The sequence below is a fragment of the Megalobrama amblycephala genome, linkage group LG3 (assembly GCF_018812025.1).
Source record: "Megalobrama amblycephala isolate DHTTF-2021 linkage group LG3, ASM1881202v1, whole genome shotgun sequence".
Taxonomy (NCBI): Eukaryota; Metazoa; Chordata; class Actinopteri; order Cypriniformes; family Xenocyprididae; genus Megalobrama; species Megalobrama amblycephala.
In genome coordinates, this window is record NC_063046.1 from 59,124,229 (window position 1) to 59,150,566 (window position 26,338).

At 35.3% G+C, this 26,338-nt stretch overlaps 1 protein-coding gene across 1 annotated transcript; it reads right to left on the reverse strand.

Moving 5' to 3' along the window:
• Window positions 1-670: 670 nt before the first annotated feature.
• Window positions 671-24,922, reverse strand: ctr9 (CTR9 homolog, Paf1/RNA polymerase II complex component). The gene is made up of 23 exons (XM_048186284.1): window positions 24,756-24,922; window positions 19,962-20,060; window positions 19,642-19,881; window positions 19,430-19,547; window positions 17,192-17,281; window positions 16,620-16,876; window positions 16,435-16,542; window positions 12,199-12,435; window positions 12,018-12,107; window positions 11,805-11,933; window positions 10,387-10,570; window positions 10,215-10,303; window positions 8,836-9,021; window positions 8,665-8,752; window positions 8,424-8,572; window positions 8,228-8,344; window positions 7,847-7,992; window positions 7,693-7,764; window positions 3,896-4,178; window positions 3,665-3,816; window positions 3,316-3,397; window positions 3,118-3,230; window positions 671-1,401 (listed from the first exon to the last, which is right to left on the reverse strand). Exons 1-23 carry the CDS (start codon window positions 24,798-24,800, stop codon window positions 993-995), a joined length of 3,483 nt encoding a protein of 1,160 aa, XP_048042241.1. The 5' UTR covers window positions 24,801-24,922; the 3' UTR covers window positions 671-992.
• Window positions 24,923-26,338: the final 1,416 nt, after the last annotated feature.

The window sequence follows — 26,338 nt, forward strand, 5'->3', positions numbered from 1 at the left end:
ATTTATGGTTAAAACGTATAAAATGTAAAAAAAAAAAAAAAAAAAAAAAAAAAAAAAAAAAAAAAAATCGCAGCATTGTTTGTTGGTGTGAACCGGCCGTAAGTCAGCAGAAACCTGTTTTTATTTAAATCCGGTGTTTTGCACATGTTTCTGAGGGTTGTGTTTACAGGTAGGGGTTGGTTAGGCCAAAGGAAATATCATATGTAACCTGATATAGAAAATATCGTATTTATAACCTGATTTAAAATCAAGTCTATTCAATGTCCACACTAATATAGTGAAACAAACGTGTGTGTGTATATATACACAGTTTGCTTATTTTTGTTGCTAATAGGTAGAGCTGGGCATTGATTCAGATGTCCTGATTCGATTAGATTCTGATTCACAAGATCTCGATTCAATTCTCCATTTCCTATTCAATTCAATGATTCAATTTTAACTGGCCCCACCACACACAAAAAAAGTAATAAATGAATAAAAGATACTGTTTTTGACCCATGTATACTTATATTGTGATAAATAAGGTTATGACACCCAATATTTTAGATACCAGTGAAATTTAACAACTCATTTCCATTTTCGATACCACAGCTAAAACTACTAATATGAATTTCAAAGATTATTGAAGACAAGTCAATAATAAAAAATAAATATTTAAACTACAAAATACTATTTTTCAAAATATGTTTTATTCAAAAGGTATTTCATATTGTACACCAACTCTGAATCACAGCGTGTGATTGTCCCTTCAGACCACAGAGCACAATATTTGCTGTAATGCTCCTCAAAATGTCTGTTAAAGAGGTTTTGAACATATCTTACTCAAAAGACTGAACAGAAAACACGTTCTCATGTTTTTGAAAAAAAAACAAAGAAAAAAACTAAAATCAGAGAAACATTATTCTGGATGACATAACTACGTAGGCTATGATCTGAACGTTACAAGAACAAAAGGCTTTTCTTTTTCCCAACAGACCGCACGGTCAATAAATTCAGTCACTGTCGTCATCAGATCCTCTGTTGGAGGCTTCATTGTTGGACCCCTCAGGCTCAGAGTCGTTGTCGGACCTCTGCGGAGAGCCCTCGTTCTCTGAGCCGCGATCTGACGCGGCGGCCGGAGATCCAGCCTGGGATTCATCGTCAGACCCTTCGGAGCGGCTCTTTTTGCTCTCGTTGTCCGACTGATCAGAGTCAGATTGCTGCTGCTGCGGTCTCCTCCTCTTCACCGGCCGATCGCTGCCAGACTCGTCCTCGTCCGAGTTTCCGGAGCGCTGGGGGCTGCCGGCCTCACTGCCTGATTGGTTCCGCTCCTCGTTGGAATCGCTGTCAGAAGCGATGCGTTTCCTGTGGCCTTCGTGGTTGTCGTCGTCGTCTGAACCCGATCCGCTGTGCCTGGGGTTTCTGGACATAAAATCAACAATGTTAGGAAATAAATAAACATCAAGTTGTGATAAAACTGAAATAACAACTATATACAACAATATTGTGACACAGTCGCTGTGATTTTGCAACATTATTTCTAACAGCTCCTCCCCCTTTTTAAAATAGCCAATAGCGTTTCATTTATATCACAGCTCGATCAGAGCTGTTGAACTCCATAAAGCCTCAATTTCCTCCTAATCTCTAACCGTTTCTCCTCCTAATCTCCTGCATATCACTTTAAAATACAGCATTCTTTGCAGAATTCAAATGGGTCCGGTACGTTTTGTGGTCTGCGCCGACTCACGCCTCATGCATACGATCCGCTCTGTGCTATCGTGTTTCTGGACCAGAGCTGCGGCGGTTCACGTGACACTAACGTGAAACCAGACTTCATTCACCCCAATGGAAAGCATTGTCTTAATCGTTCCCTGTTCCCTATATAGTGCACAATGTGCCACTCACCATGTAGAAAACAGTAAATGTGTGAACAAGTGATCGATTTTAGACGCAGCTTCAGCGTCTATTTATAATGTAGGGGGCGGGACGTTTTAGATTCTAGAGAGCATTTGATTGGACAGAAAATCTGATGAGAAGCTAAAGTGCAGCATGATGTCATCAAAATCTTTGATCCTTTTTTGGCGGAAGTGAGAGACTAAGTTTTGAAAGCTCATCTTCTAAATATGAACTTTGACATTTCTAAAGAGACACGATCACTTTATATGATTAAGAGATTTAATTTAGGCTTTTACTCACTAAGTGTGACTGACTAAACCATAAACTCTTATGAATTAGTTTTCTGATCTCTTTTTGAAGCATCAGTTTTATTTGCATAGGCTGTCAATGAAGGGACAGAAATCTCTTAGATTTCATCAAAATGATCTTCATTTGTGTTCCGAAGATGAACAAAAGTCTTGCAGGTGTGGATCGACATGAGGGTGAGTAATTAATGACAGAATTTTCATTTTTGGGTGAACTAACCCTTCTTTTATGAATGAGATCGCTTGGGTGTTTGAATCGAGACTGCGATCTTTTAACGATTAATTGTGCAGCTCTAATTACAACTAGAGATGCACAGATACTAAATTTGTCCACCGATACCGATAGCAGATTATTCAGAGTGATATCTGCCGATACTGATAATTTGGGGATTCTCCCTTTCATACCTTCTTTTAAATTAATGATAAGTTCATTATAATTAAAAATTATATTTTTAATTATTATATTTTGGAAAAAATGCAAATAAAAACTGTATTCTCTCCATTTTATCAACTTGTTTCAGAGTAACTGGTATGAGTTATAAACAAACATTAATATTAACACACATTAACTAAATTCTGAAGATTAAATTAATATTTCTTAACTTTCAGAATGTTAATAATTCATATAATTACTATTAATATTGAACATCAAACTGGTTTCTTAGCATTTTCTTTACACAAAGCCCAAATGCAGTGCATTTTCCTGCCCTCTTTTGATTGACAGGATATATCGGCCGATACCGATTATTGGCCGATATATCGGTGCATCTCTAATTACAAGCATTTAAATTCACATCTATGCATGAAGGTTTACAGGTAAATTAAAAATGAAACATATGCATGGATCAATCATTCACAATAAGATCAATAGCATTCATTTACAAACACAGATAGTGTGAATTTTCAGTTCGTGCAAACTCAAGTGACCATCGCTCACCTGTCTTCTGCTATTTTCAGGCCGTCCTCATCGGAGGATGAATCGGAGGATGAAATGATGGCCTTGGACTTGATCTTCCCTTTAAGAGATGGCGGCATGCGCTCTGGCTTGGACTTGGGGAAAAAAAAGAGAAATGCAATGAGATCTAAATCTCTACATCCAGGTAAAGCTTGCATATTAAACGCAGAGCATCGGTACCTTCTCAATCCTCTTGCGCTCTCTGGGTTTGCGCTGCTTTTTAGGTCTTGAGCTTCCTTCTTCTTCATCTGAACCAGCTGGTCTGAGGAAGCAACAAGAGAAACACACTAAAACTCAACCTGACCCTGCTTGAGTCTGTTTTTAACTACAAACACTAGGGTTCTATTAAATAATTTATAATACATAAATCAAAACTTACAAATGTTTGATTAATAATTAAACTATTCAATTAGATGCAAAAAAATCAAAGCAAAAAAGTGCAATTATAAGTTCAACACTAGATCATATTTTGCATTTCACCACATGAACGCTCTATGAATTCTGTGGATCTGTTCTCATTAATGTTTACCTCCTCCTCTTCTTCCGGGGTTTCTTCTCTCCGTCTTCCCCTGCATCTTCAACTTCACTGCCACTCCCAACTTTCTTCTTCTTCTTCTTCTTCATTGGTAGGTCTTCATCAGAGTCATCATTGACAAAGTCATCAAAATCACCTTTTTTGCGCTAATGAAAAAAGAAAACGAACATAGAAAAACAATGTCTTGCATTTTTAAAATTCCCAGATCCCAAAAAAAAAGCTCACCCGTCCACTGCCTCCTTTCCTCTTCTCCTTTGCTGCTTCTTTCATTCCCTCTGAGAAGTTGAGCAGGTTCTTGGTCTTCTCCACATACTGGGCTCTCTGCTCAAGAAGTTTCTTCTGCTCTTCAGCCTCTCTGTTCTTCCTCTCCTCCTGTTCTTTCAGCATTTGCTGCCGCAGTTGGTCTCTCTCCTGCTCCTGTTTGGCGCGGTGCTCCTTCTCCTCCTCATCTTGTTTACGAGCTCGGGCCACATGGTATTGAGCCTGGCTTAGCAAATCAGAGCACTGCCTGAGAGAGAAAATACATTTATACTGATCAGATCGCTGGAGATTCTGTCATCATTTATTCCCTCAAGCCATTCAAAAGACTTTCTGTTCCAAGAAAGACAGAAAGAACAAATAAAGAAAGCAATGAAGAATGGTAGGTAGGTAGGAAGGAAGGAAACAATGATAAAATGGAAGGAAAGAATGAAATATGGAAGGAAAGAACAAACAAAGATGGAAGGAAGGAAGGAAGGATGATGGATGGAAGAAAGGAAAGAATGAAGGAAGGAAGGAAGGAAGGAAGGAAGGAAAGAAGGAAACAATGATGAATGGAAGGAAAGAATGAAATATGGAAGGAAGGAACAAACAAAGATGGAAGGAAGGAAGGAAGGATGATGGATGGAAGAAAGGAAAGAATGAAGGAAGGAAGGAAGGAAGGAAGGAAGGAAAGAAGGAAACAATGATGAATGGAAGGAAAGAATGAAATATGGAAGGAAGGAACAAACAAAGATGGAAGGAAGGAAGGAAGGATGATGGATGGAAGAAAGGAAAGAATGAAGGAAGGAAGGAAGGAAGGAAAGAAGGAAAGAAGGAAACAATGATGAATGGAAGGAAAGAATGAAATATGGAAGGAAGGAACAAACAAAGATGGAAGGAAGGATGATGGATTTGGATGGAAGAAAGGAAAGAATGAAGGAAGGAAACTGATGAATGGATGGAAAGAATGAAATATGGAAGGAAGGAAGGATGATGGATGGAAGAAAAGAAAGAATGAAGTATGGAATGAATAACAAACAAACGTTGATGAATGGATAAACAAACAAACAAAGGATGGATGGAAGGAACAAATGAAGGAAGGAAGGAATGAACCAAGGATGGATGGATGGATGGATTAAGGAGAGGAGGAAGTATGGAAGGAATGAACAAATGAACAATGATGGATGTAAAGGAGGAAGTATGGAAAGAACAAACAAATGAATGAAGGATGGATGGAAGGAAGGAAGGGATGACGGAATGAATGATCACAGGATGGATGGATGGATGGAATTAACAAAGGATGGATAGAAGGAAGGAAGGATGGATGGATGGACAGAACTAATAAGGGATGGATGAAAAGAACAGAAATGAATGATGGATGAAGGAAGGAAGGAACAAACAAACAAACAAAGGATGGATGGATGGATGGATGTAAGGAACGGACAAGCAAAAGAATAAATGATGGATGGAGAGAAGGAAGGGATGGATGGAATGAATGATCAAAGGATGGATGGATGGATGGATGAAAAGAACAGAAATTAATGAAGGAAGGAAGAAACAAACAAAGGATGGATGAGTGGAAGGAGGGAACAAACAAAAAATGGATGATGGAAAGAAGGATGATGGAAGGAACGAACAGAAATGAATGATGGATGAAGGAAGAAAGGAAGGAAGGAACAAACTAAGGATGGATGGATGGATGGAAGGAAGGAAAAAAGAATGGATGGATGAAAAGAACAGAGAATGAATGATGGATGAAGGAAGAAAGGAAGGAACAAAAAAGATGGATGATGGTTGGAAGGAACAGACGAACAAAGGATGGAGGGAAGGATGAAAGAAAGAACGAAGGATGGATGGATGAAAAGAACAGAAATTAATGATGGATGAAGGAAGGAAGGAACAAACAAACAAAGGATGGATGGATGGATGGATGGATGGATGTAAGGAACGGACAAGCAAAAGAATAAATGATGGATGGAGAGAAGGAAGGGATGGATGGAATGAATGATCAAAGGATGGATGGATGGATGGATGAAAAGAACAGAAATTAATGAAGGAAGGAAGAAACAAACAAAGGATGGATGAGTGGAAGGAGGGAACAAACAAAAAATGGATGATGGAAAGAAGGATGATGGAAGGAACGAACAGAAATGAATGATGGATGAAGGAAGAAAGGAAGGAAGGAACAAACTAAGGATGGATGGATGGATGGAAGGAAGGAAAAAAGAATGGATGGATGAAAAGAACAGAGAATGAATGATGGATGAAGGAAGAAAGGAAGGAACAAAAAAGATGGATGATGGTTGGAAGGAACAGACGAACAAAGGATGGAGGGAAGGATGAAAGAAAGAACGAAGGATGGATGGATGAAAAGAACAGAAATTAATGATGGATGAAGGAAGGAAGGAACAAACAAACAAAGGATGGATGGATGGATGGATGGATGTAAGGAACGGACAAGCAAAAGAATAAATGATGGATGGAGAGAAGGAAGGGATGGATGGAATGAATGATCAAAGGATGGATGGATGGATGGATGAAAAGAACAGAAATTAATGAAGGAAGGAAGAAACAAACAAAGGATGGATGAGTGGAAGGAGGGAACAAACAAAAAATGGATGATGGAAAGAAGGATGATGGAAGGAACGAACAGAAATGAATGATGGATAAAGGAAGGAAGGAACAAACTAAGGATGGATGGATGGATGGAAGGAAGGAAAAAAGAATGGATGGATGAAAAGAACAGAGAATGAATGATGGATGAAGGAAGAAAGGAAGGAACAAAAAAGATGGATGATGGTTGGAAGGAACAGACGAACAAAGGATGGAGGGAAGGATGAAAGAAAGAACGAAGGATGGATGGATGAAAAGAACAGAAATTAATGATGGATGAAGGAAGGAAGGAACAAACAAACAAAGGATGGATGGATGGATGGATGGATGTAAGGAACGGACAAGCAAAAGAATAAATGATGGATGGAGAGAAGGAAGGGATGGATGGAATGAATGATCAAAGGATGGATGGATGGATGGATGAAAAGAACAGAAATTAATGAAGGAAGGAAGAAACAAACAAAGGATGGATGAGTGGAAGGAGGGAACAAACAAAAAATGGATGATGGAAAGAAGGATGATGGAAGGAACGAACAGAAATGAATGATGGATGAAGGAAGAAAGGAAGGAAGGAACAAACTAAGGATGGATGGATGGATGGATGGATGGAAGGAAGGAAGGAAGGAAGGAAGGAACAAAAAAAGAATGGATGGATGAAAAGAACAGAGAATGAATGATGGATGAAGGAAGAAAGGAAGGAACAAAAAAGATGGATGATGGTTGGAAGGAACAGACGAACAAAGGATGGAGGGAAGGATGAAAGAAAGAACGAAGGATGGATGGATGAAAAGAACAGAAATGAATGATGGAAGAAGGAAGAAAGGAAGGAACAAAAAAGATGGATGATGGATGGAAGGAACAGACAAACAAAGGATGGAGGGAAGGATGAAAGAACGAACAAATGAATGATGGATGAAGGAAGGATGGAAGGAAGGAACAGACAAGCAAATGATGGATGGATTATGGAAGGAAGGAAGGAACAAGCAACTGAAGGAATGAACGAACAGTGTGTGTGTGTGTGTGTGTGTGTGTGTAAACAAACAATTTCAGACTGGCTGGGATGTTGCCGTCATGCAGTTCTCGGGAGCCGTCGGATCACAAGTGTCTGCGTCATGCTGTAAGAGGAAACTTTCAGAAGAAAAGTCACATATCAGGAAGAGCAACCGTACCTGGCTTCGCTCGCGGCCAGCGCAAGGTCAAATCTCATTTTGTCTCCAGCCTTACTGAGGTAGCTGAAGTACCTGTGAGAACAATAACAGAGTTATGAAAGCAGCACACGAGAGCCTCAGGCTGGAGGTCACGGAGGTCATGGAGTTCACGTACCTGTGAGCCAACTCCAGCTCCTTCACCGCGCTCAACACAGCCTTCAGATTACTCTTCTCGTCCTTCAGCACCAGCGTGGCCAACCTCTGCAGCACCAGCGCCACATTGAACATCAGCACAGTGTCACTGGGAGCCACATGCCGAGCCTGGGAATCAAAGAACCGGAAAAACATTTACAATTAATAGATTAAAGCAGTAGATCATTTTTAAATAATAAAATCAAAAAAATGAATCCTACTTAATACAATATTAATAAATAACCCTACAAATAAATGCATTTTTAATTTGACATTTTTATGATTTAATTATTTGCTTTTCATAAACTAGTGAAATCCAGCCTGCAGTAAAGAAAAGAAAAAAGTTGCATTAAGATTTTCCCACCCTGAGAAGAGTCTGTTTGCACTCCTGCAGCTTGCCACATTTGAAGAGTGCTCGAGCCAGATACAGCAGCACCTCTGTGTTCTGATATTTGTAGAATTTCTTCAAGCAGTTTTCATACTGAAGAGAAAAACAGGCGGTGAGTAACAGATCCAGAGCAAAACCCTTCCTGTTCAGAGGAGTTTGTTAGTTCTCTCACCATCTGCACAGCACTGATGTACTGCTTCTGCTCCACATAGATGTGTGCAAGATTCAGCCAGACATCACTGATCTCCGCCGTGGCCTCTCTGACCTGGGCAAAGACATCCCGTGCCTCTCGGAAATAACCCTTGTGTGCCAACACAGCACCTACGTCACACAGAAGAAAGATAATTACGGGTAAACACAAGTAAGCTGGTAAGTCTGGCCTTGCAAGGCTAATTAAAAAGCAGATAAAGCACCTATGCCATTGGCAGCATATAGATTTTTGGAATCATTCCTCAGAACTTGTTTGTAGATCGCCAAAGCTCGATCCTGGTGTCGCTTTTCCTGGGGAAAAAAAGGAGCAAATAAATAAAACAGACAAATTCTAACAGCCCATGATGGTTTGTCGACTGAATAACGTGAGGCACCTTTTCTCGGTCTCTAGTGGGCTGGTGTAGCGTCTGAAGCCACACGTTTCCTAGCGCCAGCATAGAGTAGGTGTCGTTCTGAGTTGAGGGCTGTTTAAGGATGCGTTCAAACTTCTTCTGGCCGGGACCCCACTCCTGTTTGGCCAAGTGTAGGTTACCAATCAGCGACCAGGCATCAGGGTGGTCCTGCAAAACACATTTTATTAATACAGATCTGAAGAAATTACCAAAAACTCAGTGCTCCTAATAATGTCCAAAAAGTCTAGGTGTCTTCCAATGCACATCTTCCGCAGAATAGACACACAATACCAGCTGCTCTTTCTCTCTCTCTCTCTCTCATCTCTCCAACAGCAAGTCAACAAACAAACCTGCCTCCCCTCACTCACTAGTTTCATTTGCTCCCGATGAATATTGTTGTTGTTACAGGGCAAGAATTTCGGCGTGGGATTGCACATATTGCGCAAAAGTGTGCGCACATAAAGCCACCTCTCAGTACTAAACTGAGTTCTTTTTCACTGCTTATTGCATTTAAACAGTCAAACTCACACAAAATAATGTCAAAATGCCGGTCTTGGTGAGTATTCACATAAACACAGTCAGTTGTTTAAGTGAACGTAAACAGTTGAGAAAGAAAACGCATGTGTAACAGTATATTGGATCCGTGCATCAGGTCTTAAAGTGACAGCAGCCTAATAATCCTGCTGTCAAATTATGAGATAATATTAAAAATAACTATATGGCAGTTTTTCCCCATGGTATTGATTAAAAATTGTGGCCAGTGAAAATGCTGAGTGGCTAGTAACTTTGGAAAACCACTAGCCAGAGTGGCTGGAGAGCAAAAAAGTTAATGTCAAGCCCTGGATATGTATATATATATATATATATATATATATATATATATATATCTCATAATTTGGCAGCAGGTTTATTAGGCTGCTGTCACTTTAAGACCTGATGCACGGATCCATTATACTGTTACACATGCGTTTTCTTTCTCAACTGTTTAAGTTCACTTCAAACAACTGACTGTTTATGTGAACACTCACCAAGACTGGCATTTTGACATTTTTTTGTGTATATATATATATATAAAATGAAAATTAATAATAATAATAAAAATAAAAAAAAAACCATATACGAGTACACGTTACGTTATACTAGACAATTCATCTCAAACTACAACAATGCAAAATTCCAAGGAAAGATGACTGTTAATGATTTTTTTCCATGTGATTTTTGGTCCATCATGTGACCTTTCTTTATTTTAAGAGACTCTTGCAGCTGGCATTGTAATTAAGCACTGATTATTTAGATTAATACAGATCTAGAAGAATGAAAATATATGTGTAGGCCCATGTATGTCAGCAAGAACTATCTACCTGATTGATCTGAAGGGCTTCTTTAAACCAGTCAGAAGCTTCGTAGAAATTTCCCTTGTCACGTGCCATCGCTCCAAGACGCAAGTAACCTGTTACAAAATCAAATAAATCAAATTAACTGACTGTTTGCTGAAAAAAAGCCACACATAATTAACACTGTGATGATGCATACAGTCCACATAGTTAGGATGCTCTCTCAGGATGTTCTTGTAGAGTTTCTCAGCCTCGTGAAACTCGCACATGGCTTCATAGAGTCTGGCCAGGTTATAGGAGGTTGTGACAGAGATGGCATTGTAGTAGTGCTCATCATGCTCGCCCTCAGCTTTTGCCCTCTCCAAAGAAGCCAGGAAGTATTTCTACAAAGAAATTGAAATGTGTGATTGACTTATTTAATGCATTCCTGATGCTACTTTTTCCATAACCAAATTGTCCAAGACATTCCATTCCAATAATTTCCCAGTCAAATGTAATTTCTGAGGTAATATCCATTTTAATGGTTAAATTAAATGTTGGTAATCAAAAAGGCATGTCTAATTAATTGAAATCATGAATCTATTTAACAACAGTTTAACAAAAATTAAATTTTTTAGGGCTCTCTGAAATATGTTTTATTTGTTTCTCAAATTTTATTTTTACCAAATTCTGTGTTTTCTGTTTCAAGTTTTCTGGGTTCCATTTTAACAGTTTAATAAAATTTTAATAAATCAAAAAAAATTATGAAGTTTAGTTTTTGTTTTTTTCAGAAATTCTGTGTTGTGCATTTTAATTTTTCTGCCAATCAAATTAAGTCATAAAACATTCATTTATCTTTTAATCATATGAAATTAAACTTTTGTCAAACTAAGTGCTGCACAACAGAGCTTTACTGTTAAAATTAAAATATGGAAGAAAAATTGATTATTCCATAAAAAAAAAAAAAAGTTGTAATAATTTTTTATTAGTAGTAGTATTAGTGTTAGTATTATTATTACATTGAGACGTAGCTACATTCTACTGTACAACAGTAATATATTTCTGTCACAATTTCTTCAAGTTAAATCGAACTTTTATTTTGATGCGTTGCTATGAAGACCTTTGAGGTTCTGTGTTTATGATATAACAATAGTTTTTCTCAAAAGAAAAATGCTCATGAAGTGACTCTCAGAGCGACTTCATGCATTCATGAGGCGGCAGAGGCTGAAAACACAGAGTGTCACGTATATATATTCACAGAACTAGTCTATATCGCAATTTGCTTTAAGTGTACCGACCTGCTTTTTATTTATTCATCAAAAATTTGACAAAATTTGTGACATGCCGCATTATACAGTAAATTCCGTTAATATGACTAGGTTTTGCGATTCTGTCCATGTTTTCTGCATCATGGAAATCATAGGGCCCTAGTTTATACAAAAGAGATGCTTACGTTCACTCTAGACAGAGTCAGTCTACTCAATTGCTTACTCATGATACACAGCCAAAATTATTCCTAATATGTTGGACCGTTTATTAAAAGTAGCCAACTTTTGGCTGAGACAAGCCTTCACAAGCACAACTAAGAGCTGTAACTACAGACTGCACCTTTAATTTGAGCCAAATATTTATCTTTACCTTGGCCTCGCCGAGGTTTCCCAATCTGAAGTGTAAAGCCCCCAAATTATTGAGGATCTCAGGAGGAACATCAGCCTGGACCTTCTCCTGAAGGATGCGAGTGGCAGTGCCATATGCGGAAAGAGCGCCCTGCAGGAAAGATGGACAATTCACAGTGAGAGAGGTGTACATTACACAAGTCAAACACCGTGCATGTAGAAACAGCACGGTTACCTGAATGTCTGTTTGTTCCAAAATTTGGGCGAGCTCGATCCAGGCTTCCACATCATCGGAATATTGTACTGTGACTTTTTTCAAATGTTCCTATGAGTAAAAAAAAAAAAAACAGCCTTATAATCTCTGGGAATTTTTTTTTTTGTGTAATGCAGTTTTTGGAATATATCAAATGTCATACTTTAGCAATGTCTCTCTTCTCCTGGTCATCCGACGTGGCATAAAGTGACCCAAGGATTTTCATGGTTTCATAATTGTTGGGATATGCCTTCAGGACCTTTTCAAAGCACTGCGCAGCATTCTCCTTGTCTCTACGATACACATACATCTGGCCCAGGCCGAAGAAGGGCAGTACAAAAGTAGATGATGCAAACTGAGTGGCCTGATAGTAGTACTGGAAGGCTTGGTCGTAGTCCTCCTAAAAGCAAAGACATGTGAAAGTTTATTAGTCTCAGACATTACAGGAAATTTCAGTTGATATAATCGGCCAGGTCGATTCATGTTTGGCCTCGGTCCGAGTGTGATATTGTGTTTATACAGCAGTTCGATGGCACACGTGTGTAAATAAATAAGAAACAACAATGGAGTGTCTTTAAAAGCCCTTTTTGTGCTGAACTACTTCTCTCTGCCATGAAGTCTCAAGCCTCCGCTACTAATGCTAAAACGTCACTTTAGAGCTAGTAATGAAGGAACGTTGAGTCGCTTCATTGAAGCTTATTGTATTATGTAGAGTATTATGGTATTATGAGAGAGAGAGATCGACTAAACGAGTGTATTACCTGCATCTGATATAGCACTCATTCTTCAGGTCGATATCCATAATATCATTTCCATTATAAAAAAATCTGTTTGAATGTCCACTGAGGAAAGCATTATCTTTGTCCTTTTAAAAGTTAAGGGGATTTCCCACTTCCTTGTTCTGACTCACTCATAAAGACTTCTTTGCTGCCATTTAAAGGCGTAATAATGTAACTTTCACTGAAGTCCTACGCCGAGTCAACACACACAGACGGCGCGCGAGCGGTGAGCCTTGCGTCTTCACTAAACTCTGTCAGTTGTGTTTTACGGTTTGCCAGTTTAGCGATTTAGAAGATCGTATGTGTATTATTATATCGAGCTACCGTGCTCGCGCAGCTGCGCTATGGCACGAACACTCATACAAACAGTAGCTGCACAAAACGTGAAGATCACATAGAGAGGAAAGCAGAAACTAGTTGTCAGCGCTGTCCTGTGATTTATCACTGAAGTAGCTTAGAAACTCAAAAGATATTATAGCATATATTTTCCTACCTTTGAATTTACAACCCACAGCTTCACATTAATAGTGAGACGGTATGGCTAATTCATACATGCAATCGCTCTCATTACGCACTTGTATTGTGCTAATTTATATTTATCTGATTTACAATAAGCGGAAATCTGTAAGAAATGTTACGAACCATCGATAAAATAACTGCTGAAAGTGAGCTGTTATGTCAGACGCTTTCAATAGGAAAAAATATCCCACCTTTAATAATCAAGCATATTTACAGTACAAACCTTGTAAGTGAACTATGAGGGCAAAAAATAAACAAAATAATCGTTCATTAATCGTAATCAAGGTTTTGATTTTAGGTCATAATCATCCAGCCCTAATATAAAATAATATTTATTGAACAGCAATATTTACACTACCGTTCAAAAGTTTGGGATTGGTAAGATTTTTAATGTCTTTAAAAGAAGTTTCATCTACTCACCAAGGCTGCATTTATTTAATTAAAAATACAGTAAAAACAGTAATATTGTGAAATCTTATTACAATTTAAAATAACTGTTTTCTATTTGAAAATATTTGAAAATGTAATTTATTCTTGTGTTAGCAAAGCTGAATTTTCAGCATCATTTCTCCAGTCTTCAGTGTCACATGATCCTTCAGAAATCATTCTAATATGATGATTTGATGCTCAAGAAACATTTATTGTGTACAATATTTTTTTTCAGGATTCTTTGATGAATAGAAAGTTCAAAAGAATAGCATTTATTTGAAATATAATCTTTTGTTACATTTTAAATGTCTTTACTGTCACTTTTGATAGATTAAATGCATCTTGATGAAAAAAAATGCTTGATGAAAAACAAAAATATTAATTTCTTTAAATTCTTCTCAAAAAAATTTAAATAAAAATTCATACTGTCCCCAAACTTTTGAACGGTAGTGTATAATGTTACAAAAGCTTTGTATTTCAGATAAATGCTGTTCTTTTGAACTTTCTATTCATCAAGGAATCCTGAACAAAAAAGTATTCAACCATTTTTAACATTGATAATAATAATAAATGTTTCTTGAGCAGCAAATCATCATATTAAAATGATTTCTGAAGGATCATGTGACACTGAAGACTGGAGAAATGATGCTGAAAATTCAGCTTTTCCAACACAGAAATAAATTACATTTTATATTATATTCCAATAGAAAACAGTTATTTTAAATTGTAATAATATTTCACAATATTACTGTTTTTACTGTATTTTTAATTAAATAAATGCAATCTTGGTGAGCAGACAAAACTTCTTTTAAAAATATTAAAAATCATACCGATCCCAAACTTTTGAACGGTAGTGTAAATTAACAACAATAGCCATTATAAAAAGACATTAACACAAGCAAACAATAAACACAATGAAATAAATAAATAAACAAGCAAACAATTTAATCAAAAGTTCAAAAGCAGCGCTCTAGTACAGTATTTTAGTTAAATCTAGCCTAAATATAAAGCAAATTCCCAAAGGACTGGCCGAGATGAAGCTGTTCTCTGTGGGTACTCGAGCTCTTATCGGCCGCTGATGGCCTGGAGCTCACATCTGCAAAAGCATCTAAACAAATTGTAAAGTAGGCTAGTGTTGCACGATATACCGGTACTAGAAAGGTATCGCGATACCCTGCTTTTAAAAACAGTTCTTCATTTTATTAGTACCGGTACTTTGAATGCCAGCTGTATTTCCTAAAATGCGACAGCAGGGGGCAGTGTGCGTGCAGCGCGCTGCTTCTAAGGCACACTGAGTGCGTGTTTATTCCTCTCAACTGCGCAACGGCTTTTATGGTGACAAAACGAGAGGTATGGTTGCAAATACAAGTGCTCTTGCAGACCGTCCACAAATTGTTGAGAAAGCAGATGCACGAAGCGACATGCTTACATTGACAACAGTCAGGGCAAGCCCACGGAAACCACAAATCCCGTCTGCAAAAAATGTTACAAAATAACGCAAACGAAGGGAGTCAAAAGCATCTTGCTGACAAACATCCCGATTTGTACAAAGAATTTAAAGAGCGACAGGTTAGTGAATGTGATACCAGCATTATGTTTATGCTCTCAAACATTAAATGAGTGTTTTTTTATTTATTTTACTCCTGCAAGCAGACCTGAGGTGTATTATTGAGTCTAAGTTTAATAAGTGATATCTGGTTGCAAAAATAAAAGTAATATAAAATGCATAAATATGTGAAGGGTATATACAGTTATTTTAAACCAATTTATGCTTTAATAACAATGCTCTAAGTATTTACAGTAATATAATTTTTACAATAATCTTACTGTCAAAAACACCTAGATGTATAAAAAAACAGCAAAAAAGCATAACAGCAAATAGGACTAATTTACAATTTTATTGAGCATGAAAATAATAAACATTAAAAATTATATTAAATCTAACTTCACGGTTACCTGCACACTGGTGAAGAAAGACGTTCTGTCATATGTTATTTATTTACTTTTCCTGCCGTTTTAGGTTTTTGTCGTAGTATCGTTTAAGTATCGGTATTGTGATATTTAAGTTCGTATCGTATCGAAGTCAAAATTTTGGTATTGTGACAACACTAAAGTAGGCGCTATGTTTATATATGAGTCACATATTTGAGGTCTAAATAACTAAATAACTACATTCTCACCTAAAAAACTCTTAAAACTACTTTTCATGACACAACAACAGTAGTATTTTTTTTTTAAATATGGTGGATTTGCTTGACCGCCATGACAGTCGCTGCAAGCGAGTGATACAAACGGTTCCAGTGTTGATACTGGGAGAATATCACACGCCTCTCAGCCAATCAGATTCAAGAACCAGAAAGAACTGTTGTTTGTCGGTATGATATATATGTATGTTGTATGTATTGTATGTGTATTTATATATAGTGCGAAATAATGACCGTGATAACTTAAAAGACAATTCGAAATGTTGCTTTGGCAACTACCTGAAATAAACAAATGTAAGCATTAAAAATGACTACAATTGAAATAAAATTTAATTAAATCAACAAAAGCAATTAACAAAATGACTAAAACTATAATATAAAAACATATGCATTATATTTTTCATATACGAAATATATACCCATACAGGTTATACACTATTTCTCAAATGAAAGAAGTCTCTGTCTCACCTGGACATGGAAGGAACGAGCTAACTGATAGCAGCTCTCTGCTTGCATAGCCTCCACCTCTGTGTTGTGAAAAGCATGAAGAGCCAGATGCTGCACTTTGCTGTAGTCCTGAAAAACACAAAGTACATATAAAGTACAAGATCTCCAATTCTAAACGGTAGATCACAAGAGGGATCCAGCTTTACCTTTTTGAAGAAGAAATGATTGGCGAGGTGATTGAGCACCATAGGATTGCTGGGGTCAATGGTGTAGGCTCTGGAAAGCAGCTGCACGCCGTTCTTGATGGAGTCGGCCTCTTTATTGTTGAGCTCCAGCACAGCCAAACCCACCAGTGCTCCCACACATTTGGAGTTGAGCTCCAGAGCTCTGCCAAACGCCAAGCGAGCCTTCTCTAGTTTGTTGAGCTTGACGAAGCAGTGGCCCATGCCTAGTCTTACCTCGGCTGCAATAAGACAATTACAAAGAAATGAGCTCTGCCAGTCTTGACTAGGGCTGGGCAAAAAAGCGAGTTTTCGATTAATCGTTTTTTAAAAATATGGTCGATTCGATATTGAATCTTCAAACCCTACGAATCAATCTTTTTTCTGTATTTATTTCCACAAACGTTGAACATAATATCTAACTGACGTTAATTTCATTACTAGATGTCAAGTGACAGAGACAGAAATTAAAGATTTCATTAGTATAAATTGATCTACTATCACCATCTAGGATGTATTCAGGATTCAAGGAAAGGATAATAGTATTTTCAACTCACCTGGACAGCCAGGGTTTGTGCGAAGAGCTTTTTTGTAGTAGGCTAGAGCTCCCCTGTAATCCTTTTTGTTGAAGGAGATGCACGCCTTACCTGTTAAAAGGACATAAACATAAATAATCATTCATAACAAGACAACATCTATCAATAACCATGAAACAGCATTCACATTTAACTTCAATATTACGCTTCTATAATAAGGTGACTAATGTGAACTGCACATTATGACCAGGAACATGTATTACAGGATATCTAGACTTTTCAAGACCTGCACATATAAAATTAATAACGTGTCCATACTAAACAATCTCAAAATAAATCATGTACACTATCGGTCAAAAATTAAAATTCTTTAAAGTTTTTGAAAGAGGTCTCTTATGCTCACCAAGACTGCATATATTTGATTAAAAATTTACAATTTATTAAAATTTAACAGAACTGTTTTCCATTTTAATATATTTTGAAATGTAATTTATTCCTGTGATCAAAGCTGAATTTTCAGCATCATTACTCCAGTCTTCAGTGTCACATGATCCTTCAGTAATCATTCTGATATGATGATTTGATGCTCAAGAAACATTTATTATTATTAGTGTTGAAAACAGTTGTGATGCTTAATATTTTTCTGTGGAAACCATGATTCAAAACTTTGGGGTAAGTAAGATTTTTTTCAAAAAACTAATAATAATAATACTTTTATTCAGCAAGGATGCATTAAATTCATCAAAAGAGACAGTAAAAACATTTATAATGTTACAAAAGGTTTGTAGTTCAAATAAATGCTGTTCTTTTGAACTTTATATTCATCAAAAAATCCTGAAAAAATGTATCATGGTTTCCATAAAAATATTAAACAGCCTAAGCAGCATAAGAAATGTTTCTTGAACATCAAATCAGCATATTAGAATGATTTCTGAAGGATCACTGAAGACTGGAATAATGATACTGAAAATTCACAACTATTTTAAATTGTAATGATATTTCACAATATTACTGTTTTTACTGTATTTTTGATCAAATAAATGCAGCCTTGGCGAGCAGAAGAGACTTCATTCATTAAAAAAAATCTTAATTATCATGACAAGAGCGCTGTGTTTTGACTTTGAGCATGCAGCGCTCAGTTACTTCAGTGCTTCCCACACATAGACTTTACTTGGGCGGGCCACCCACGTATAATAACGGCCGCCCAAGTATATTTGGAGACACATTTTTGCTTTTATTATTTTTATCCTCTTATACTTTTATATCCGTGCAAGATAATGAAACCATCCGCGATCGAATAACTAGTCGTTTCGTACCTGCTCGTTATTTGTGTGTCAGAATTGTTTACTCCCGCGAACATTCCCACAGGTACAGGTGCTGCATGTTGCAAAGTCACAAGGGGGCGCTGTTGCGCGTTCTACAAGCTCGTGCAACAGCGCTTCAGTCTGATTCAAAGTGATTCTCAAACAATGAAAAGCGCAGATTTATGCTAATTTATTACAAAGTCTACTTTATGGCCTTTATATAAAATGTTTTATACGGTTGAAAGAATCTGAAGGATCAGCCTGCAATAGTACAGACATTTCAAAATAAGAGTCCCGTTGTATTTCGGGCTTGTTTATAATTAAAAGTCACATGCTAAGTTTTTTCTTTTTCTTTTGGGCATTATTGGTATTTTGGTTACACAAATTGTATTTAATTTGATTTCCATTTAATTCATAGTAAATTATTGTAGTCTCCCCCACAGGAAGAAAAGACTAATAACATTATTTGACACACAAATTATTCATTATATAAATTTTACTAGTAAAATCTGTGTCCCATTCACTGAGAGAGACACTATATGACAGCAAGGAGAACATAGGAAAAGGTGAACCATTTAAATGCTGTAATTTTGCATAATTTACAATGCATAATAATGCATAATTTTAGTATGTAATTAAATGTAATATGCTATGTAATTAAAATTAATGTCAATAAATAAAAATACTGTTAAAAATCACACATTATTTGTTTGTCACATGTAGTAGATGATTTTTGTGCCTTGGGTAATAGGAGGATTTTTCGCCCGGCTACCACCGCAAGTATATTTCAAACCTGTGGGAAGCACTGAACTTAATTCAATTAAGACTTTTTATGATCTTAAATCAGATCATTTAAGACATTTTAAGGGTCCGTGGGAAACCTGTATTAGGTAAATAGGGTGAATTTTGATTTCAGGTTGACTTTTAAAGCATGTTATGATCATGTGACTTTTACCCAGCAGAGCAGGGATGTTGTTTGTTGACTGGTTAAGAACGAACTGGAACTGAGCATCTGCTTGATCCATCTTATCTCCTTCCAGGAGACAGAAGCAAGCTCTTCCCAGCAAATGGTTCTGTGGAAATGAGAAATAGCATCATTAGAGTTACAAAAACTCAGTAAAACAATAACAGTGATTGCTACAATATGACTACGCAGCCTTCATTTACCTGATCGTACATGATGATCTTGTCTGCCATGGTGTACAGAAGAGTGGACTGGTTGATGAGGTCCTTCTTCGCATCCTTGTTCTTCTCTTTTCGAGCCTGTTGGACATAATAAGCTGCTAGTGTGTCCAAACACGTCATCTGGTCCTTCTCGTGGTCTCTGTAATCCAGGTTTCCATCGATTCGTGCCGCCTCCAGCAACTTGACGAAATCTTCTGTCTTGCCTTGTTTGTAGTACTCCAACTAAAAAGAAAGAAATAGCAGTGAGGTTTTTGTGCAGCAGAAACCCTAATAAAGTCACCTGACATGAGCTTGACACTCACAGCGAGAGCGATCCATATGTGCAGCTGCGTGTGCTCCTGTTTGAGGATACTGATGACTTCATCTCCTTCCGGAAGCTGATCGAAGTCCAGCTCAATAACCTGAGGAAGAAACAACATATGAACTCCGTGAATGCCAACCATTAATGGGGACCAGAACCGGAAAAATTTTAATAATCTTGATTTATTAAGCACTTTTAAAACCAACAGTACAAAGAATCAAATACAAGTTATAAAATAATTGATTTAACCCTTATAAGGTCTTTGGGGTCTTTTGGACCCCAAATGACGTTTGCTAAAATAAAAAAAATTGTTCTCTTTGTCCAAATGGCATTAAACTTTGTAGTGGTTAACACTTTCTGGATCGACAAATTAAAAAAAAAAAAAAAAAAAAATATCGGAATGATATCTTGTTTTTATGTTAGTGTAAAAAAAAAAAAAAAAAAAAAAGTCACACTCAGGGCCTTTGGGGTCTCCAGAGTCCCTAGGCAACAAAATCTAATTTTGTAACAAAATAATTGTTTTTAAAAAAAAACAAAAAACAAATGTAATTTTACTCTGTTTATTAATGTTTTTACTCCACATTTGTGCAGTTTTTGGAGGATTTGTCATATTTTTTAAATTTATATAAATAAATTTAAAAATATTTTTTTGAATAGGTTTTTATATAGAAACAGCTTTTTATGTAAAATTCACTTTATAAAAGACCCACATTTCTAACTTTCATTCATGAGGATAACATGGATAATTTGATATGGTTTAGTGTAAGATTTTTGCCCATCTTTTGGAAAATGCAGTTTTAACCCTCAGGGGTCTGAGGATTTTTGGGACCCTGGAGAAGTTTTGACATGCCCTGACATTTGTGCTTTTTTCAGTTGTTCATAAACATATTAATGGGAGAAGTGTCATTACACTGTATTCAGCACAAACTAGGCTACCATAATATGTGAGGAACATGTATGTATATGTTTGTGTTTTTGAAGGAATAACGTTTATGCGTGGTTATTGAATAAACAAAAAACTTAAGTCACTGAAATAAGGCCAAAAAAAAAATATATTAAATCTTTGTTCACAAGACTTCTGGGTATTTGAAGTTGTAGACGAGAGTTTTTGCTTCAAAATGAGGTAAAAATTATGCTGCCTGCTTGTTCATATAAAACAATAGAGAGATTTAAATTTTCTAAAACATCTTGGGTCAAGAAACACAGTATGCGTGGAGGCGTGAATCCTCATGTATAATGGGTGATTCTCACCTGAGAAGACAAAAGAATCACATAATAATGACCTGAAATGACTTGCATATTAATGAGGCCTTTCAGTCAGGTAGGCTTTGAAAAAACCCTCTGTGATGGTGTATATCAAACATACAGAAAAAACAGCAATACTGTGAAATATTATTACAATATAAAATAATGGTATTCTATTATATACTTTAAAATATAATGTATTTCTGTGATGCAAAGTGTCTGAACAATTATGTTACCTCTATGGCATTTCATATAGGCTTTTAGCTTAAAAGCATGCTGTGACGAGCAGGGCGGGCGAGAGCCGTGAGGGAACGGCGCGAGGCCGGTGACGCGAGTGATAATGAGCATCACCTGCGAGACGCGCCGGCCTCGAGTCTCTCACGGAGGAGCTCCGGAAGCATAAAAGGAGGAGCGACGTCAGTGAAGGACGTGAGAGGACCAGGCCTGGACTTTATGTTATGTTTTATTATGTTTGTGTGGCCGGCAGACGTCCGCGAGGGTCTGCCGGTATTACTTTCGTTTTGTTCGTTTATTTTGAATTAAACTTTTGTTGAACGTTCGCCGGTTCCCGCCTCCTTCTTCCCATATTTACGAACTGTGTTACACATGCACATTTGGAGAAATATTGATGGATTCTCATATGTTTGTCAATTTTCTATACAGAAGAGTAATATTTATTCAGGATTTATTGTCATTACTATGAGTGCTGGATACTGTCAATTCATACTTGCAGCCGGAGGGCGCTCTGCCCCTTTTGTCCACAAATGCCTGAGCACTAAAGAAGAATAGGCAATCCAGGAACTAACCGAACTAACAGAGGACAGAGATCGCTAACTATGGCTATTCAAAACACTTTTCAAGACAATAAATACACGATTGAGACGATGAATGCATGTACTGACTGAATTTGTGTCTGAATAGCGCTGGCTCTGTGGGCGTGGCCGCATTAGCGGGTAATGAGCTGAATCACGGACTTCTGACATGGCTTTCTTTTCATACAGATTACATAAACACAGAATGTTTGTTTTCGATTTGACTTACACGATTTAAAACCTGACATTTCAACGTTTTTTTAGACATAAGTCTAATTTTTCTGTGATTAGTATTCACTAAGTTACAGTTCATTTTCTGAGAACTATCAGATTGGACTTCCTTCAGAGGGAGACGAGAGATCACGCATCATGTTAGTTTTCTTTATTTTACAAAAAGCACAACATTTTGTTTTTACTCTGAGTGTACACAAATAAAAGAAGATATTCCACAGATTAAAATGGTGTATAACTCTTAATTGTATGTGCAACATTGACAGAGTATTTTGAGTCTCTTTCACACTGGTAAGAAAAAAACCGCGGTGGTATCGCCGGCGATACCCTCAGACCTCAGAGTGTTAAAGGTGCTCTAAGTGATGTCACGCGTTTTTAGGCCAAAACATTTTTTGTCACATACAGCAAACATCTCCTCACTATCCGCTAGCTGCCTGTCCCCTGAACACACTGTAAAAAAACGCGGCCTCTGTAGTCGCCACAAGCTCCGAAAACGGCAATAAAAACAAATTGGTGCAGCCTGGACCACGAATCATAATAAACATGCTCCAGCCAATAACAAACAAGAATGATTTTAAATGCGCGTTCATGACTGTTTCAGGAAGCACTGAGGGGAGGGGGAGGAGGAGGAGGAGGAGGGAGGGTCTAGCTAGCCTCTGTTTTGTTTGACAACATTTCGAACGTCAACAGGAAGTTACTCCACCCAGGATCACTTAGAGCACCTTTAAAAGTAAAAAAAAAAAAATCACATTTACCAGTAGACGGCTGCAGAGCTCCACTATTTGCTATTTGACTGAAAGACATTTTTTTCACAAGTATTTTTCAGTTGGATTTATATCTAAATATTATGAAATCACAATTATGACAATAAAAATGACTTTTTTGTCAAAGTTTAGCATTTTTTTGTCCATCTTCTAAGCGGGGACTCATCATAATGTAACAATATTGAAAAACTTATTTTTTCAGTACAAAAAAAGCTAAACTTTGACAAAAAAGTAACTTTTATTGTCATTGTGATTGAAAAATACTTGTGAAAAGATGTCTTTCAGTCAGTCAAATAACACATAGTGGAGCTCTGCAGCATCTACTGGAAAAAGTGAGAATTTTTTACTTTTAAAACTGCATTTTCCAAAAGATGGGCAAAAATCTTACACTAAACCATGTCAAATTATCCATGTTATCCACATGAATGAAAATTAGAAATGTGGGTCTTTTATAAAGTGAATTTTACTCAAAAAGCTGTTTTATATATATATATATATATATATTTTTTTTTTTTTTTTTTTTTTTTTTTTTATTATATAAATTTAAAAAAAAAAGGCAAATCCTCCAAAAACTGTACAAATATGAAGTAAAAACATTAATAAACAGAGTAAAATTATATTTGTTTAGAAAAACAACAACACTTATTTTGTTATAAAATTACATTTTGTTGCCTGGGTTCTCTGGAGACCCCAAAGACCCTGAGTGTGCACCCCAAACGAAGACCGCACAAGGGTTAAAACAATTGCGACCAGCTAAAACATGAAGGCAAGTGAAACAACACACATTTGAGAAATAAAAGTCCAAATTTCCCAAATTGTATTTCAAATAAAATCAGGGAAGGCTCTTCGATAGAAGTATGTTTTAAGAAGGGATTTAAAAGAGTTCACTTTAAAAAAAAAAAAAAAAAGAAGTACAGTAGAGCTCAAATATCTGCAATAAAAAATAAAATAATAATAAAAACATTTTATATAATAATAATATCAGTTCATGTGGAAGATGTTTTTTTATTGTAAAAATGCCGCTGAGACATGTTGCACTGCATTACAAATTAATAATAATAATGACGACAAATATATTTCTAAAATTATTATACAAATCATATATATATATATATATATATATATATATATATATATATATATATATAAAGAAAAAAAGATTGTTGTTAATTTGATATAAGTCGATGTGATATTAAGATATTTTTTAGTATTTAGTTTGATTTAATCATTAGAATTTTGGGTTATTATAGTCCCAAAATATATAGTAAATAAAATATTAACAAAATATAGTTATAGTTGAAAAAAAGTGCCTATGTTTGAACAATTTAAAAAGTACATTAATATGCATTTGGAAACAATACCTGAACATAAACACGTACGAACTACAGTAATACAAACTATGCAACTTTAATTTGTACAATGTTTCTCAGTTTTTGTACTTTTTGGCTTGGTTCTAAATAAAAAAATGAAAATAATTAGCAGAAAATATATCATAGACAAACTTCTAAGGAAAATGCTTAAATATGCTTGGATGAGAACGATAAACTAAAGTATTTTTACACCATTGTATAATGACAGTATAATTATGACTGACTCTCGGAGGCACTTCTGTCATTCGCCTTTGTTAGTTCATTAATTTGATGTAAACTTATCAAAAGCGCGTAGATGATAGCATGTTAGCAGAAGATAGCTGTCCACAGAGCTACAATAAAAGCATCACACAGAGACAAAACGAGTCCAAACCTCATCTGTGTCCCGCAGAGGGATTTCAATGGATCCCCGAGACATGGTTGCGACTCGAGCCTAAACCCAATATTGCAGGTTTTGGATGTTCTTGTTCGTCTCCAGCAGTGATCAGCAGCCGCACACACTCACCAACTGAACCTGAACAACACAATACACTACACTTCCGGGTTAGCGCTCAGACGCTTCAAATTAAAAGTCCTCAGAAACGCGTGCTTGACGAGTCCATGGATTTTTCTGAACACTTTAGTTATTTTTCTGTCTTTACTAGTTATTTTTGTAATAATCCTGCGCTGAGACAAATGATTAAAAAATACAAACATAAGTAAAAGTAAGGTAACAATAGTTACACACACAACAAGACAAATTAATAATAATGAAAATAATAATAACAATGTCTAAAAGTATTATATAATATTAAACAGAAAAATAATAACAATAAGAAACATATTAAATGTATAATTCCTCATAAAATTGTAATATGTTATTATATATATCAATTATAATAACAAATGTATATGGTAATTGTACACTATATATATCGCATTATATAGATACATAATAAGAAGAAATATACAATTAAATGATAATGTATAATTATATATGTACAATTGTAACATACAATTATATAGATAAAAAATAATAAACATATAAAACGATAAAAGTACAATTATATCTAAAATTATATATAACAAAAATATTATAATAGTATAATTATATATAAACTTATAGTATTATATATTATATATATATAAATATTACTACTTCTGCTAATAATAATAATAATAATATAACAAATACAACAATATGATAATATAATATAATATTATATAAATAAATGATAATAACAATATCTAAAAGTATTATATAATATTAAATAGATAAATAATAACAATAAGAAACATACAATTAAATGTATAATTACATATAAAATTGTAATATGATATTATATAGATCAATTATAATAATGACAACAAATTTATAATATGATAATTGTATATACTGTATATACTGTATATAAAATTATTGTATTATATAGATACATAATAAGAAGAAATATACAATTAAATGATAATGTATAATTATATATACAATTGTAATAAAATATTATACATAGATAAATAATATTAATAATCATATAAAATGATAAAAGTACAATTATATCTAGAATTATTAGATATATATATAAATAATAATAATAAATATATAATTAAATGATAATGTATAACTATATATAAAATTGTAATATAATATTATATAGATAAATAATAATAATAATAAACATATAAAATGATAAAAGTACAATTATATCTAAAATTATATATATATATATATATATATATATATATATATATATATATATATATATATATATATATATATATATATATATACAACTTTTTTAAGTTAAACCAACAATAATTTTTACAGTATATATTCATATCATATTATAATAATATAATTATATCTAAAATTATAGTATTATTTATATAAAATATATATAAATATTACTACTACTGCTAATGATAATAATAACATAATATTATATAAATAAACAACAACAACAATAATAATGTTGTTAT

Coding starts and splice junctions, on each gene's coding strand:
- ctr9 (XM_048186284.1), bottom strand. CDS start 24,800: ATGTCTCGGGGATCCATTGAAATCCCTCTGCGGGACACAGATGAG. Junction 8,345..8,423: donor ACATCAGTGCTGTGCAGATG/GTGAGAGAACTA, acceptor TTTTCTCTTCAG/TATGAAAACTGCTTGAAGAA. Junction 3,231..3,315: donor AGCGCAAGAGGATTGAGAAG/GTACCGATGCTC, acceptor TTTTTCCCCAAG/TCCAAGCCAGAGCGCATGCC.